This window comes from Ranitomeya imitator, chromosome 7, assembly GCF_032444005.1.
Source record: "Ranitomeya imitator isolate aRanImi1 chromosome 7, aRanImi1.pri, whole genome shotgun sequence".
NCBI classification, from domain to species: domain Eukaryota; kingdom Metazoa; phylum Chordata; class Amphibia; order Anura; family Dendrobatidae; genus Ranitomeya; species Ranitomeya imitator.
The window spans coordinates 14,475,742-14,489,820 of record NC_091288.1 but is presented as its reverse complement, the minus strand read 5'-3'; the positions used below and the strand labels follow the sequence as shown (position 1 = coordinate 14,489,820).

The window sequence follows — 14,079 nt, the reverse complement described above, 5'->3', positions numbered from 1 at the left end:
TATAGGGCAACTCTCGGGCTCAGTGGTTAGTACTGTATGGTGGCTCAGTGGTTAGCCCTGTACTGTATATAGGGCAGCTCTGGGGCTCAGTGGTTAGTACTGTATGGTGGCTCAGTGGTTAGCACTGTACTGTATATAGGGCAACTCTCGGGCTCAGTGGTTACTACTGTATGGTGGCTCAGTGGTTAGCCCTGTACTGTATATAGGGCAGCTCTGGGGCTTAGTGGTTAGTACTGTATGGTGGCTCAGTGGTTAGCCCTGTACTGTATATAGGGCAGCTCTGGGGCTCAGTGGTTACTACTGTATGGTGGCTCAGTGGTTAGCCTTGTACTGTATATAGGGCAGCTCTGGGGCTCAGTGGTTAGTACTGTATGGTGGCTCAGTGGTTAGCCTTGTACTGTATATAGGGCAGCTCTGGGGCTCAGTGGTTACTACTGTATGGTGGCTCAGTGGTTAGCCTTGTACTGTATATAGGGCAGCTCTGGCGCTCAGTGGTTACTACTGTATGGTGGCTCAGTGGTTAGCCCTGTACTGTATATAGGGCAGCTCTGGGGCTCAGTGGTTAGCACTATGGTGGCTCAGTGGTTAGCACTGTACTGTATATAGGGCAGCTCTCGGGCTCAGTGGTTAGTACTGTATGGTGGCTCAGTGGTTAGCCCTGTACTGTATATAGGGCAGCTCTGGGGCTCAGTGGTTAGCAATTTGTGGTGGCTGCAAAAAATAAATTCATGCTTTTATGGCCATGTACTCTGGTATAAGAGGTGTTCACAAGTGCCTAAAGCGTTCACCTGACAGTCTTTCTTAACACTCTCAGTGTTTTTCGCCTAATTTTAATTCGCACCTATTTCGTTATATTTGCGCTTTTTTCTATTTTACACGGCTTTGTAGTTTTTTTTCTTCGAGTATTCATCATTGTGAACGGAGTTTGCGATTTTCAGATGTTTTTCGCTGGTTCATCAATTGTAACTTTCTAAAAAGTAAATAAATTTTGGTGCAAACATCCCACAGCTTGCCGTTTACAAATTTTTTTGTTCTAGAAATCTAAAAAATAAAGACAGTACCGTAATTTTATTATTTGATTCTCTCGGCTGAGTCGCTCTTGATGCCCTTGTGATTTGCTATGTGAGCACTAGATGGCGCCATTTCTCCAGCTTCATTTCCATGGACTGTGACTGCATCTGTCAGTCATCAGCGCTGTCTCAGAGATTTCATCTCTTCAGCGTCTATAGCAGGGAGTCGGCTGGTGAGATTTCCTGGGACTTGTAGTTCCACACAATGCATGGTAGTTGGCACAGATCAGGATACCATGTGCATCTACAAATAAAGGGAATCGCTGTGAACAGAATTGGCAGCAGGACTGAAGAGGAAATCATAGTTGCTCAGTGGCTAGCACTGTACTGTATATAGGGCAGCACGGTTTCTCATTGGTTAGTACTGTATGGTGGCTCAGTGGTTAGCACTGTAGTGTATACATGGCAGAATGGTGGCTCAGTAGATAGCACTGCATGGTGGCCAAGTGGTTAGCACTGTACCTTTTTATATAGGGGAAGCACAGTGAGGCTCAGTGGTTAGCTCTGTACTGTATATAGGGAAGCATGGTGGCTCAGTGGGTAGCACTTCATGGTGCCTCAATCTATAGGACTGTACTGTATATAGGGGAGCACTGTAGCCCAGTGATTAGCATTGCATGGTGGCTCAGTGGTTAGCTCTGTACTGTATATAGGGAAGCATGGTGGCTCAGTGGGTAGCACTTCATGGTGGCTCAATCTATAGGACTATACTGTATATAGGGGAGCACGGTAGCCCAGAGATTAGCATTGCATGGTGGCTCAGTGGTTAGTACTGTAGCCTTGCAGCGCTGGGGTCCTGGAATCACAACACACCAAAGATTACATGTTCTCCCCATGTCTGCGTGGCTTTACTCGTGGCACAGTTGACTTATGATTGGGTTTGCAGCGTTTCTCCGCACACGTGATACATATTTCTCCCCCAGATGAGAAGTGGCGTTTGTTTCGGCTGCGCCTGTAATAAGGGAAGGTTCTGAGATTCCTGTGTTTGATTGACAGGTGTGCCGCCACTTCCTGCAGCCTCTGATCTCCATGTCTAAGGCTCTGGACGCTCAGTGTCAGGAGCTGTGCACGTTACTGCGGAGGAAGGATGAAGAGATTCAGGATTATCAGGAGGGCGGAGCAGTGCTCTCCCGGGGTAAGGAACTGACCTTTTACAGCATTGGATGAGGAAGGCATGGCTGGTAAATCCTAGAAACAGCGCCACCCCTTCCTACAGGTTGTGTTTGGTACTGCAGCTCACTTCTATTAAAATGAATGGAGCAGAGCTGCAATTCCAGATACCATCTGTGGGGGGCACTGTTTTAGGAAGAAAGCAAACATACCTTACTAATCCTCTACCACCCCCTATATTATATACATATTTGCATCCTGAATGACTTTTCATGAACGTTTGCTGCTCTTCCTACAAAATTAGCATTTATTGTAATCTGAATAAAAAAAACCAAAACAACCTTTTTTATGATTCCCTGAAGTTTCATCTTCTTTATTAGCCCCATGACAACACTTCTTGTAGTGTACTCTCATTTTTATCATAGGGACATGTCCTACATTTAGGTGGTGTCTTACTGGACATTATAGTCGCTTTCTCTGCACCAATATTTTGCACCAAAGTGCTGTCTCTCGCCACTAAAACCAGCTGCATTTTACAAAGAACAGAAATAATGTTTTTGGCGCACAGCACAAACAAAACTTTTTTGTTTTTCTTAGTAAATCTCCAAATTGTGCTGACCCCAAATCGCCATCTTCATCACTGTCCGCCGGCTCGTGAGCTTGACTGGTGGTAGTCATTGATGCCAAGTCTCAGAATATTTCACATTACTGATCTTTCTACAGATCGGCTCAGGACGGAGACTTTTGATGACCATGCCTTCTACAAGACTTTCATCAGTAAGGTAGGTGTCCATTCTCCAGGTGGGCATCGGGGTCAAATCAGACAGCAAAGCCTGGACTGGGGGTCACCAGCTTAAAAACGTCCCAAATTGCCAAGGTGTCAGTTATGCCGATCACTTGGGGTCGCAGCGATCCATAAAGAGGGGCCGTCCATGTGCACCGATGCTTCACTCACAGGGGGAACTATAATTACTAAGGACAATGCATGGCGTGGAGGTGCACATGTTCGGCTGCCGCTCCATCCATAGGGGGCTCTGCAGAGGAAAGACCCTTCAATGCAAAAACACTTAAGTGAGCGGCTCTAAGGCCGCAGCTATTGCACTCCGAGGGGTAAATGGCTTTTTAGTCCTGGTTCTGGGAATTGATGGCGATGTATGCAGTGTATTTGGGGTGGCACCCGCTGGCACCAGCTTGGCGTTTCCTGGTATGACTTCAGCACACGCCTTATATAAGGTGTGTGTCTATAAACACAGGGGGCTGCACAGACTTGCCTCCTGCCCGCGCGTTCCCATAGTCTGGGCGATCATTATGAGACGGAGGTCGCATTTATTTAATCTCCACGTGTCAGATACTCAACAAAGTGCAAAGATTCTACGAGCGATGGAGAAGCTGCGAACCGCTCTGGATGGGAACAGATAAAGCGGACGACAATGCTGCAAGTTAATGAAAACTGGGGGGCGATCAGCTATATGAAGGGCGCAGTAAACCTGAGCAACAATGCAGAGTGGTGAAGAGTTAATGTCAGCATCCCTGGTGTTGTGGGGCAAGGAACTAATTAGTACTACCATCCCTGGTGGGCTAGTGCAGGGAAAAGTGTAATGCCAGCATCTCTGGTGGTCTGGGGCAGGGACGGAGTTAGTACTACCATCCCTGGTGGGCTAGTGCAGAGGAAGCATTAATGGCAGTATCCCTGGTGGTCTGGGGCAGGGACGGAGTTAGTACTACCATCCCTGGTGGGCTAGTGCAGGGGAAGAGTTAAGGCCTGCATCCCTGGTGGTGTGGAGTAGTGGAGAGGGTAGGGCCTGGTGGTGTGCAGTAGTGGAGGGGGTAGGGCCTGGTGGTCTGGAGTAGTGGAGGGATTATGATCTGGTGGTGAGGAGTAGTGGAGAGGTTAGGGCCTGGTGGTGTGGAGAGGTTAGGGCCTGGTGGTGTGCAGTAGTGGAGGGGGTAGGGCCTGGTGGTGTGCAGTAGTGGAGGGGGTAGGGCCTGGTGGTCTAGAGTAGTGGAGGGGGTAGGGCCTGGTGGTGTGCAGTAGTGGAGGGGGTAGGGCCTGGTGGTCTAGAGTAGTGGAGAGGTTAGGGCCTGGTGGTGTGCAGTAGTGAAGGGGGTAGGGCCTGGTGGTCTAGAGTAGTGGAGGGGTTAGGATCTGGTGGTGTGGAGTAGTGGAGAGGTTAGAGTCTGGTGTTTCCATCTAGGAATCATGTAAATTTTTAAAATCAACACAGGGAGAAATCCTCATACAAATTTTCTCTAGCATGTGGACTAAGGTAGCTGTGGTGTAAAGTGGACCTCCCCTTTTAGAAGCCACGACAACTGGTAGTGCAGATCAGACATGTATGTCTACTATTTCCAGTCATATCCACCCGTGTTCCAAGGATGGGATGCTAAACAGTACTGCTGAGACTTGTGGTGCAAATGATTGTGCTGGGTTTATATATTAACATGTATGTGCATAACGGAGGAAATTTGAAAATTATTGAACCAGGATTAGTTCAGAATTCTGTACATACATTACTGACCCTGAGTTACCTCCTGTATTATCCTCCAGAGCTGCACTCACTATTCTGCTGGTGCAGTCACTGTGTACATACATTACATTACTGATCCTGAGCTACCTCTTGTATTATACTCCAGAGCTGCACTCGCTATTCTGCTGGTGCAGTCACTGTGTACATACATTACATTACTGATCCTGAGTTACATCCTGTATTATACCCCAGAGCTGCACTCACTATTCTGCTGGTGCAGTCACTGTGTACATACATTACAGTACTGATCCTGAGTAACATCCTGTATTATACTCCAGAGCTGCACTCACTATTCTGCTGGTGCAGTCACTGTGTATATACATTACATTACTGATCCTGAGTAACATCCTGTATTATACCCCAGAGCTGCACTCACTATTCTGCTGGAGCAGTCACTGTGTACATACATTACATTACTGATCCTGAGTTACATCCTGTATTATACTCCAGAGCTGTACTCGCTATTCTGCTGGTGGAGTCACTGTGTACATACATTACATTACTGATCCTGAGTTGCCTCCTGTATTGTACCCCAGAGCTGCACTCACTATTCTGCTGGTGCAGTCACTGTGTACATACATTACATTACTGATCCTGAGTTACATCCTGTATTATACTCCAGAGCTGCACTCGCTATTCTGCTGGTGAAGTCACTGTGTACATATATTACATTACTGATCCTGAGTTACATCCTGTATTATACCCCAGAGCTGCACTCACTATTCTGCTGGTGCAGTCACTGTGTACATACATTACATTACTGATCCTGAGTTACATCCTGTATTATACCCCAGAGCTGCACTCACTATTCTGCTGGTCTAGTCACTATGTGCATACATTACATTACTGATCCCGAGTTACATCCTGTATTATACCCCAGAGCTGCACTCACTATTCTGCTGGTGCAGTCACTGTGTACATACATTACTGATCCTGAGTTACATCCTGTATTATACTCCAGAGCTGCACTTACTATTCTGCTGGTGCAGTCACTGTGTACACACATTACATTACTGATCCTGAGTTACCTCCTGTATTATACTGCAGAGCTGCACTCACTATTCTGCCGGTGCAGTCACTGTGAACATACATTACATTACTGATCCTGAGTTACATCCTGTATTATACTCCAGAGCTGCAGTCACTATTCTGCTGGTGCAGTCACTGTGTACATACATTACATTACTGATCCTGAGTTACATCCTGTATTATACCCCAGAGCTGCACTCACTATTCTGCTGGTGCAGTCACTGTGTACATACATTACATTACTGATCCTGAGTTACATCCTGTATTATACCCCAGAGCTGCACTCACTATTCTGCTGGTGCAGTCACTGTGTACATACATTACATTACTGATCCTGAGTTACATCCTGTACGGTATACCCCAGAGCTGCACTCACTATTCTGCTGGTGCAGTCACTGTGTACATACAGTACATTACTGATCCTGAGTTACTTCCTGTATTATACTCCAGAGCTGCACTCACTATTCTGCTGGTGCAGTCACTGTGTACATACATTACATTACTAATCCTGAGTTACATCCTGTATTATACTCCAGAGCTGCACTCACTATTCTGCTGGTGCAGTCACTGTGTACATACATTACATTACTGATCCTGAGTTACATCCTGTATTATACCCCAGAGCTGCACTCACTATTCTGCTGGTGCAGACACTGTGTACATACATTACATTACTGATCCTGAGTTACATCCTGTATTATACTCCAGAGCTGCACTCACTATTCTGCTGGTGCAGTCACTGTGTGCATACATTACTGATCCTGAGTTACATCCTGTATTATACTCCAGAGCTGCACTCACTATTCTGCTGGTGCAGTCACTGTGTACATACATTACTGATCCTGAGTTACATCCTGTATTATACTCCAGAGCTGCACTCACTATTCTGCTGGTGCAGTCACTGTGTACATACATTACATTACTGATCCTGAGTTACATCCTGTACGGTATACCCCAGAGCTGCACTCACTATTCTGCTGGTGCAGTCACTGTGTACATACATTACATTACTGATCCTGAGTTACATCCTGTATTATACTCCAGAGCTGCACTCACTATTCTGCTGGTGCAGTCACTGTGTGCATACATTACTGATCCTGAGTTACATCCTGTATTATACTCCAGAGCTGCACTCACTATTCTGCTGGTGCAGTCACTGTGTACATACATTACTGATCCTGAGTTACATCCTGTATTATACCCCAGAGCTGCGCTCACTATTCTGCTGGTGCAGTCACTGTGTACATACATTACTGATCCTGAGTTACATCCTGTATTATACCCCAGAGCTGCACTCACTATTCTGCTGGTGCAGTCACTGTGTACATACATTACATTACTGATCCTGAGTTACATCCTGTATTATACTCCAGAGCTGCACTCACTATTCTGCTGGTGCAGTCACCGTGTACATACATTACTGATCCTGAGTTACATCCTGTATTATACTCCAGAGCTGCACTCACTATTCTGCTGGTGCAGTCACTGTGTACATACATTACATTACTGATCCTGAGTTACATCCTGTATTATACTCCAGAGCTGCACTCACTATTCTGCTGGTGCAGTCACTGTGTACATACATTACATTACTGATCCTGAGTTACATCCTGTATTATCCTCCAGAGCTGCACTCACTATTCTGCTGGTGCAGTCACTGTGTACATACATTACATTACTGATCCTGAGTTACATCCTGTATTATACCCTGTATTATACCCCAGAGCTGCGCTCACTATTCTGCTGGTCTAGTCACTATGTGCGTTCTTGTGATCCATGGTAATCATACATTTGGGGAATTGCACTTTCATCAGCCTTTCTCCAGTAATAATCCTCTGTCTGGATGATGTGATGACGCAGGTGTTGGTCTCGTTACCTGGCAGAACTCTGATACTTTGTAACAAGCCATTCATACGTCCATGTGACCAGCACAACAAGCAGTGATCCAGTGATCTTGAAAACTATGAGGAATTGATACGGAAAGTGTTTTGATGAATTGTATCACTTTCTGTACTTTGATGAATCTTTCTTTGCACACACTGGAGTATAAGAAACCTCCGTTTTGTGGTGAACGCTGGAGCAGCCGATCAGCAGACGGGTACGGTGCAGGTATGAGAATATTGTGCCGCTCGGATCGGGGCCTGTGTGTGGGCACTAATTAAACACTTTGTTTGGAAAGTAAACAAATAAAAAAAAACTTCATAGCTGCCGCACCAACATTAACAGCCGGCAAAATGTTAATTAGCCCTAGCAAAATTACTATTCCGTCCCCAGATCACCTGGGCATTAAAGAGGCCGCGCGTAGGTTTGTTGTTGACGGCGACGTCACTTGTTATTTTTGAACTGTGTGAATCGAAGCTTGCCCCTTTGGTCTCGGCCGCCGTTCATATTATTCCTAGCTCCTAATTCTTTTTTATCTCTCATCTCGAGGCGTTAGAAGCAGCGTCTAATTGTTTGTGTTGTGGGGAGATCATTAAGGTCTCACAACATTGTCAACCACACACGGAGCTGGCTGCCGCCCAACGTATCGCGCATGGGGGCGGCGTGTGGACTACAATGTAACCTTTCTGCCACCATTTATGTTCTTCTTTTACATGTGATTTCTCTCTCTTTGGATTTTTTCATATTTTTGTACAGCGTTGTTGTGATGTTTTTGGATATCACTTGTCTCATATACATAAATTTCTCTCTTGATGATCTGTACGCAGGATTTTGAATTCTGCTTCAAATTGCGCATTTAAGGCTGGTTTCACATTTGCGTTTTTGCGCAAAAAAACGCATGCGTTTTTTTTCCTATACTTAACATTAAAAACGCATGCGTTTTTTTGCACGCGTTTTGACGACGCCTGCGTTTTTTCTCTGCATGCGTTGTGTTGCAGAAATGAAACATGTAGTAATTTCTAGCTGCGTTTTTTGCGGCCAAAAAACCGCATGCGTTTTTTTGCGGCCAAAAAACGTATTGATGTCTATGTAAACGCATGTGTTTTTATAGAAAAACACAAGAATACACACTGATAAGCCACCCCCCAACTCTAACCCTAAGGATCCTAACCCTTTGGGTTAGGGTTAGGATCCCTAAGGTTAGGGCTAGGGTTAGAGTTTGGGTTAGGGTTTGTGTTAGGGTTAGAGTTTGGGTTAGGGTTTGTGTTAGGGTTAGAGTTTGGTTTAGGGTTAGAGTTTGGGTTAGAGTTTGGGTTAGGATCCCTAGGGTTTGTGTTAGGGTTAGAGTTTGTGTTAGGGTTAGAGTTTGTGTTAGGGTTAGAGTTTGTGTTAGGGTTAGAGTTTGTGTTAGGGTTAGAGTTTGTGTTAGGGTTAGAGTTTGTGTTAGGGTTAGAGTTTGTGTTAGGGTTAGAGTTTGTGTTAGGGTTAGGGTTAGAGTTTGGGTTAGGGTTAGAGTTTGGGTTAGGGTTAGAGTTTGGGTTAGAGTTTGTGTTAGGGTTAGAGTTTGTGTTAGGGTTAGGGTTAGGGTTAGAGTTTGGGTTAGGGTTAGAGTTTGGGTTAGGGTTAGAGTTTGGGTTAGGGTTAGAGTTTGGGTTAGGGTTAGAGTTTGGGTTAGGGTTAGAGTTTGGGTTAGGGTTAGAGTTTGGGTTAGAGTTTGGGTTAGGGTTAGAGTTTGGGTTAGGGTTTGTGTTAGGGTTAGAGTTTGGGTTAGGGTTAGAGTTAGGATCCCTAGGGTTAGGGCTAGGGTTAGGGTTTGTGTTAGGGTTTGTGTTAGGGTTAGAGTTTGGGTTAGGGTTTGTGTTAGGGTTAGAGTTTGGGTTAGGGTTAGAGTTTGGGTTAGGGTTAGGATCCCTAGGGTTAGGGCTAGGGTTTGTGTTAGGGTTTGTGTTAGGGTTAGAGTTTGGGTTAGAGTTTGTGTTAGGGTTAGAGTTTGGGTTAGGGTTTGTATTATGGTTAGAGTTTGGGTTAGGGTTAGAGTTTGGGTTAGGGTTAGAGTTTGGGTTAGGGTTAGAGTTTGGGTTAGGGTTTGTGTTAGGGCTAGAGTTTGGGTTAGGGTTTGTGTTAGGGCTAGAGTTTGGGTTAGAGTTTGTGTTAGGGTTAGAGTTTGGGTTAGGGTTTGTGTTATGGTTAGAGTTTGGGTTAGAGTTTGGGTTAGGGTTTGTGTTAGGGTTAGAGTTTGGGTTAGGGTTAGAGTTTGGGTTAGGATCCCTACGGTTAGGGCTAGGGTTTGTGTTAGGGTTAGAGTTTGTGTTAGGGTTAGGGTTTGTGTTAGGGTTAGAGTTTGGGTTAGAGTTTGTGTTAGGGTTAGAGTTTGGGTTAGGGTTTGTGTTATGGTTAGAGTTTGGGTTTGGGTTAGAGTTTGGGTTAGGGTTAGAGTTTGGGTTAGGGTTAGAGTTTGGGTTAGGGTTAGAGTTTGGGTTAGGGTTAGAGTTTGGGTTAGAGTTTGGGTTAGAGTTTGGGTTAGAGTTTGGGTTAGAGTTTGGGTTAGAGTTTGGGTTAGAGTTTGGGTTAGAGTTTGGGTTAGAGTTTGGGTTAGAGTTTGGGTTAGAGTTTGGGTTAGAGTTTGGGTTAGAGTTTGGGTTAGAGTTTGGGTTAGAGTTTGGGTTAGGGTTAGAGTTTGGGTTAGGGTTAGAGTTTGGGTTAGGGTTAGAGTTTGGGTTAGGGTTAGAGTTTGGGTTAGGGTTAGAGTTTGGGTTAGGGTTAGAGTTTGGGTTAGGGTTAGAGTTTGGGTTAGGGTTAGAGTTTGGGTTAGGGTTAGAGTTTGGGTTAGGGTTAGAGTTTGGGTTAGGGTTAGAGTTTGGGTTAGGGTTAGAGTTTGGGTTAGGGTTAGAGTTTGGGTTAGGGTTAGAGTTTGGGTTAGGGTTAGAGTTTGGGTTAGGGTTAGAGTTTGGGTTAGGGTTAGAGTTTGGGTTAGGGTTAGAGTTTGGGTTAGGGTTAGAGTTTGGGTTAGGGTTAGAGTTTGGGTTAGGGTTAGAGTTTGGGTTAGGGTTAGAGTTTGGGTTAGGGTTAGAGTTTGGGTTAGGGTTAGAGTTTGGGTTAGGGTTAGAGTTTGGGTTAGGGTTAGAGTTTGGGTTAGGGTTAGAGTTTGGGTTAGGGTTAGAGTTTGGGTTAGGGTTAGAGTTTGGGTTAGGGTTAGAGTTTGGGTTAGGGTTAGAGTTTGGGTTAGGGTTAGAGTTTGGGTTAGGGTTAGAGTTTGGGTTAGGGTTAGAGTTTGGGTTAGAGTTTGGGTTAGAGTTTGGGTTAGAGTTTGGGTTAGAGTTTGGGTTAGAGTTTGGGTTAGAGTTTGGGTTAGGGTTAGAGTTTGGGTTAGGGTTAGAGTTTGGGTTAGAGTTTGGGTTAGAGTTAGAGTTTGGGTACGGTTAGAGTTTGGGTTAGGGTTAGAGTTTGGGTTAGGGTTAGAGTTTGGGTTAGAGTTTGGGTTAGAGTTTGGGTTAGGGTTAGAGTTTGGGTTAGAGTTTGGGTTAGGGTTAGAGTTTGGGTACGGTTAGAGTTTGGGTTAGGGTTAGAGTTTGGGTTAGGGTTAGAGTTTGGGTTAGAGTTTGGGTTAGAGTTTGGGTTAGAGTTTGGGTTAGAGTTTGGGTTAGAGTTTGGGTTAGGGTTAGAGTTTGGGTTAGGGTTAGAGTTTGGGTTAGAGTTTGGGTTAGGGTTAGAGTTTGGGTACGGTTAGAGTTTGGGTTAGGGTTAGAGTTTGGGTTAGGGTTAGAGTTTGGGTTAGAGTTTGGGTTAGAGTTTGGGTTAGGGTTAGAGTTTGGGTTAGAGTTTGGGTTAGGGTTAGAGTTTGGGTACGGTTAGAGTTTGGGTTAGGGTTAGAGTTTGGGTTAGGGTTAGAGTTTGGGTTAGGGTTAGAGTTTGGGTTAGAGTTTGGGTTAGGGTTAGAGTTTGGGTTAGGGTTAGAGTTAGGGTTAGAGTTAGGGTTAGAGTTAGGGTTAGAGTTAGGGTTAGAGTTAGGGTTAGAGTTAGGGTTAGAGTTAGGGTTAGAGTTTGGGTTAGAGTTTGGGTTAGAGTTTGGGTTAGAGTTTGGGTTAGAGTTTGGGTTAGGGTTTGTGTTATGGTTAGAGTTTTTGTTAGGGTTAGAGTTTGGGTTAGGGTTAGGATCCCTAGGGTTACTAGGGATCCTAACCTTAACCCTAGGTATTTCTGTTTATAGTGGGTTCTCTAGTTGATTTTGATGATTGGCAGCTGTCACACACTTCTCATCATGCGTTTCAAAAACGCAAATGCAGGAAAAAACGCATGTAAACGCGTCAAAACGCTGCGTTTGTGTTAAAACTTGCAAAAACGCATGCGCCTAAAAAACGCAGTGTTTAAACGCGTTTAAACGCGTTTTTTCACCAAATGCGTTTGCGTTTAAAACGCTGCGTTTTTAAACGCAAATGTGAAACCAGCCTAAGTCATGAATGTCATGCGCCAAATATTTCATCCATTTATGATTTTGAAATCTTTCTAGAAAAAAAGCTACAAATTTATGTTTCATTTGCGCAGAGAAAGGTATGAAGCAGACTTTCCCAAATTTATGGTAGGTTCACGCAGGTTTTCTGTTTGATATGGATTCTGTGATAAAATCCACTATTAACAAAAATAGACACTTCAGATCTGCTTGGAACAAGTTGAGAAAATTCCTTTTTTTATAAGCGTTTTTTAACTTATTTTACAAATTACATCATGACAATTATTTCTTGTATTTTCTGCAAGTAAATTGTGACCAAATGGTCCCTTTACTGCTGTTTTTTATGCTTTTTTAAATAGGATTTTTACAGCAGAAAAGTGCCAAAAGTACCCTATTGCTAAACCCCATATTATGTTTGAAAACTTATTAAAACTATATGGGAAAAAAAATGTCAAAAAGTAGTTTAAAACAATGAAAAAAATGGTATTTCAAAATCGCATGTTTCCTACAATTGTTTTTTTCTGGCTGAAAAATCCACGTTTAAAACTCAGTGTGATGTTTGTGTGAATTCCTAAAACCCTTAGGCCTTATTCATACAGCAGGGTTTTTTTTTTGTGTATAAGGGAAATCTGATTCATTTTGTTCCATGTTGGTTTTTTTTATCAGATTTTCATTTTTTATTTGGGTAAAATTTTCTCACCTCAAAAGAAAATACAGTATTTCTATTAGCTTAGATTAGTAGAATCTGATCAATTCTCGATTATCGGATAGTTGTGGGAAGATATTTGGTAGATGCCAGATTATCAAATATTTTGGATTATTTTAAATTAGTGAGAAAAATAATGGCACCTGACAGGTGCCAGATTATTGGACCTTCTTGGGGGAATTTATATTGGATTTGGTATTTGCAGGAATGAGATGTTCTGGATTATAGGACCATCATGGACAAGTACCCAAGATTTGATAGGTGTTTAAATATGAGAAATTCAGAATTATCAGATAGTCACAGGAAAGCTTTTAGGGCCTTATAGGCGCCGTGTTATGAATTATTCTGGATTATAGGACAGTCTCAAGAAAGTATTTTGGTGGATTATTAATTATTCTGGATTTTCGGACAGACATGGGGGAAAGTGGGATCTGATATGTGCTGGATTATGAAATGTTTTTGATTATCGGCATTCATGGGAAAGTATTTGGGACAAGAAAGGTGCCATAAAAATGTTGGATTATCGGACAGTCATGTGAAAGTAGGACCTGGTATGTGCTAGATTATTGAATATTCTGGATTATTGGACTATCATGTGAAAGTAGGACCTGATATGTGCTAGATTAATATTTTGGATTATTGGACTGTCATGTGAAAGTAGGACCTGATATGTGCTAGAAGATAATTGCGTATTCTGGATTATTGGACATTCATGGGGAAGTATTTGGGACTTGAAAGGTGCCATAATATCAAATATTTTGGATTATCGGACAGTCACGTGAAAGTAGGACCTGATATGTTCTAGATTATTGATTATTCTGGATTATTGGACTGCCATGTGAAAGTAGGACCTGATGTGTTAGATTATTGATTCTTCTGGATTATTGGACTGCCATGTGAAAGTAGGACCTGGTATGTGCTAGATTATTGATTATTCTGGATTATTGGACAGCCATGTGAAAGTAGGACAAGATATGTGCTATATTATTGAATATTCTGGATTATTGGACTGCCATGTGAAAGTAGGACCTGATATGTGCTATATTATTGAATATTCTGGATTATTGGACAGCCATGTGAAAGTAGGACCTGATATGTTCTGGATTATTGAATATTCTGGATTATTGGACTGCCATGTGAAAGTAGGACCTGATATGTGTTATATTATTGAATATTCTGGATTATTGGACAGCCATGTGAAAGTAGGACCTGATATGTTCTGGATTATTGATTATTCTGGATTATTGGACAGCCATGTGAAAGTAGGACAAGATATGTGCTATATTATTGAATATTCTGGATTATTGG

General features: G+C 43.3%; 1 protein-coding gene and 1 long non-coding RNA gene across 3 annotated transcripts in view; one reads left to right on the top strand and one right to left on the bottom strand.

Moving 5' to 3' along the window:
- The window catches only part of LOC138644417 (uncharacterized), a 301,511-nt gene that overhangs the window by 7,443 nt on the left and 279,989 nt on the right, over positions 1–14,079 (bottom strand). The window lies entirely within an intron of this gene.
- The window catches only part of NHEJ1 (non-homologous end joining factor 1), an 81,420-nt gene that overhangs the window by 5,249 nt on the left and 62,092 nt on the right, over positions 1–14,079 (top strand). For both annotated transcript variants that reach the window (XM_069732753.1, XM_069732754.1), the window contains exons 4-5: positions 2,067–2,205; positions 2,904–2,962. In XM_069732753.1, coding sequence (XP_069588854.1) covers positions 2,067–2,205; positions 2,904–2,962 — 198 coding nt within the window. The remainder of the gene's footprint in view (positions 1–2,066; positions 2,206–2,903; positions 2,963–14,079) is intronic.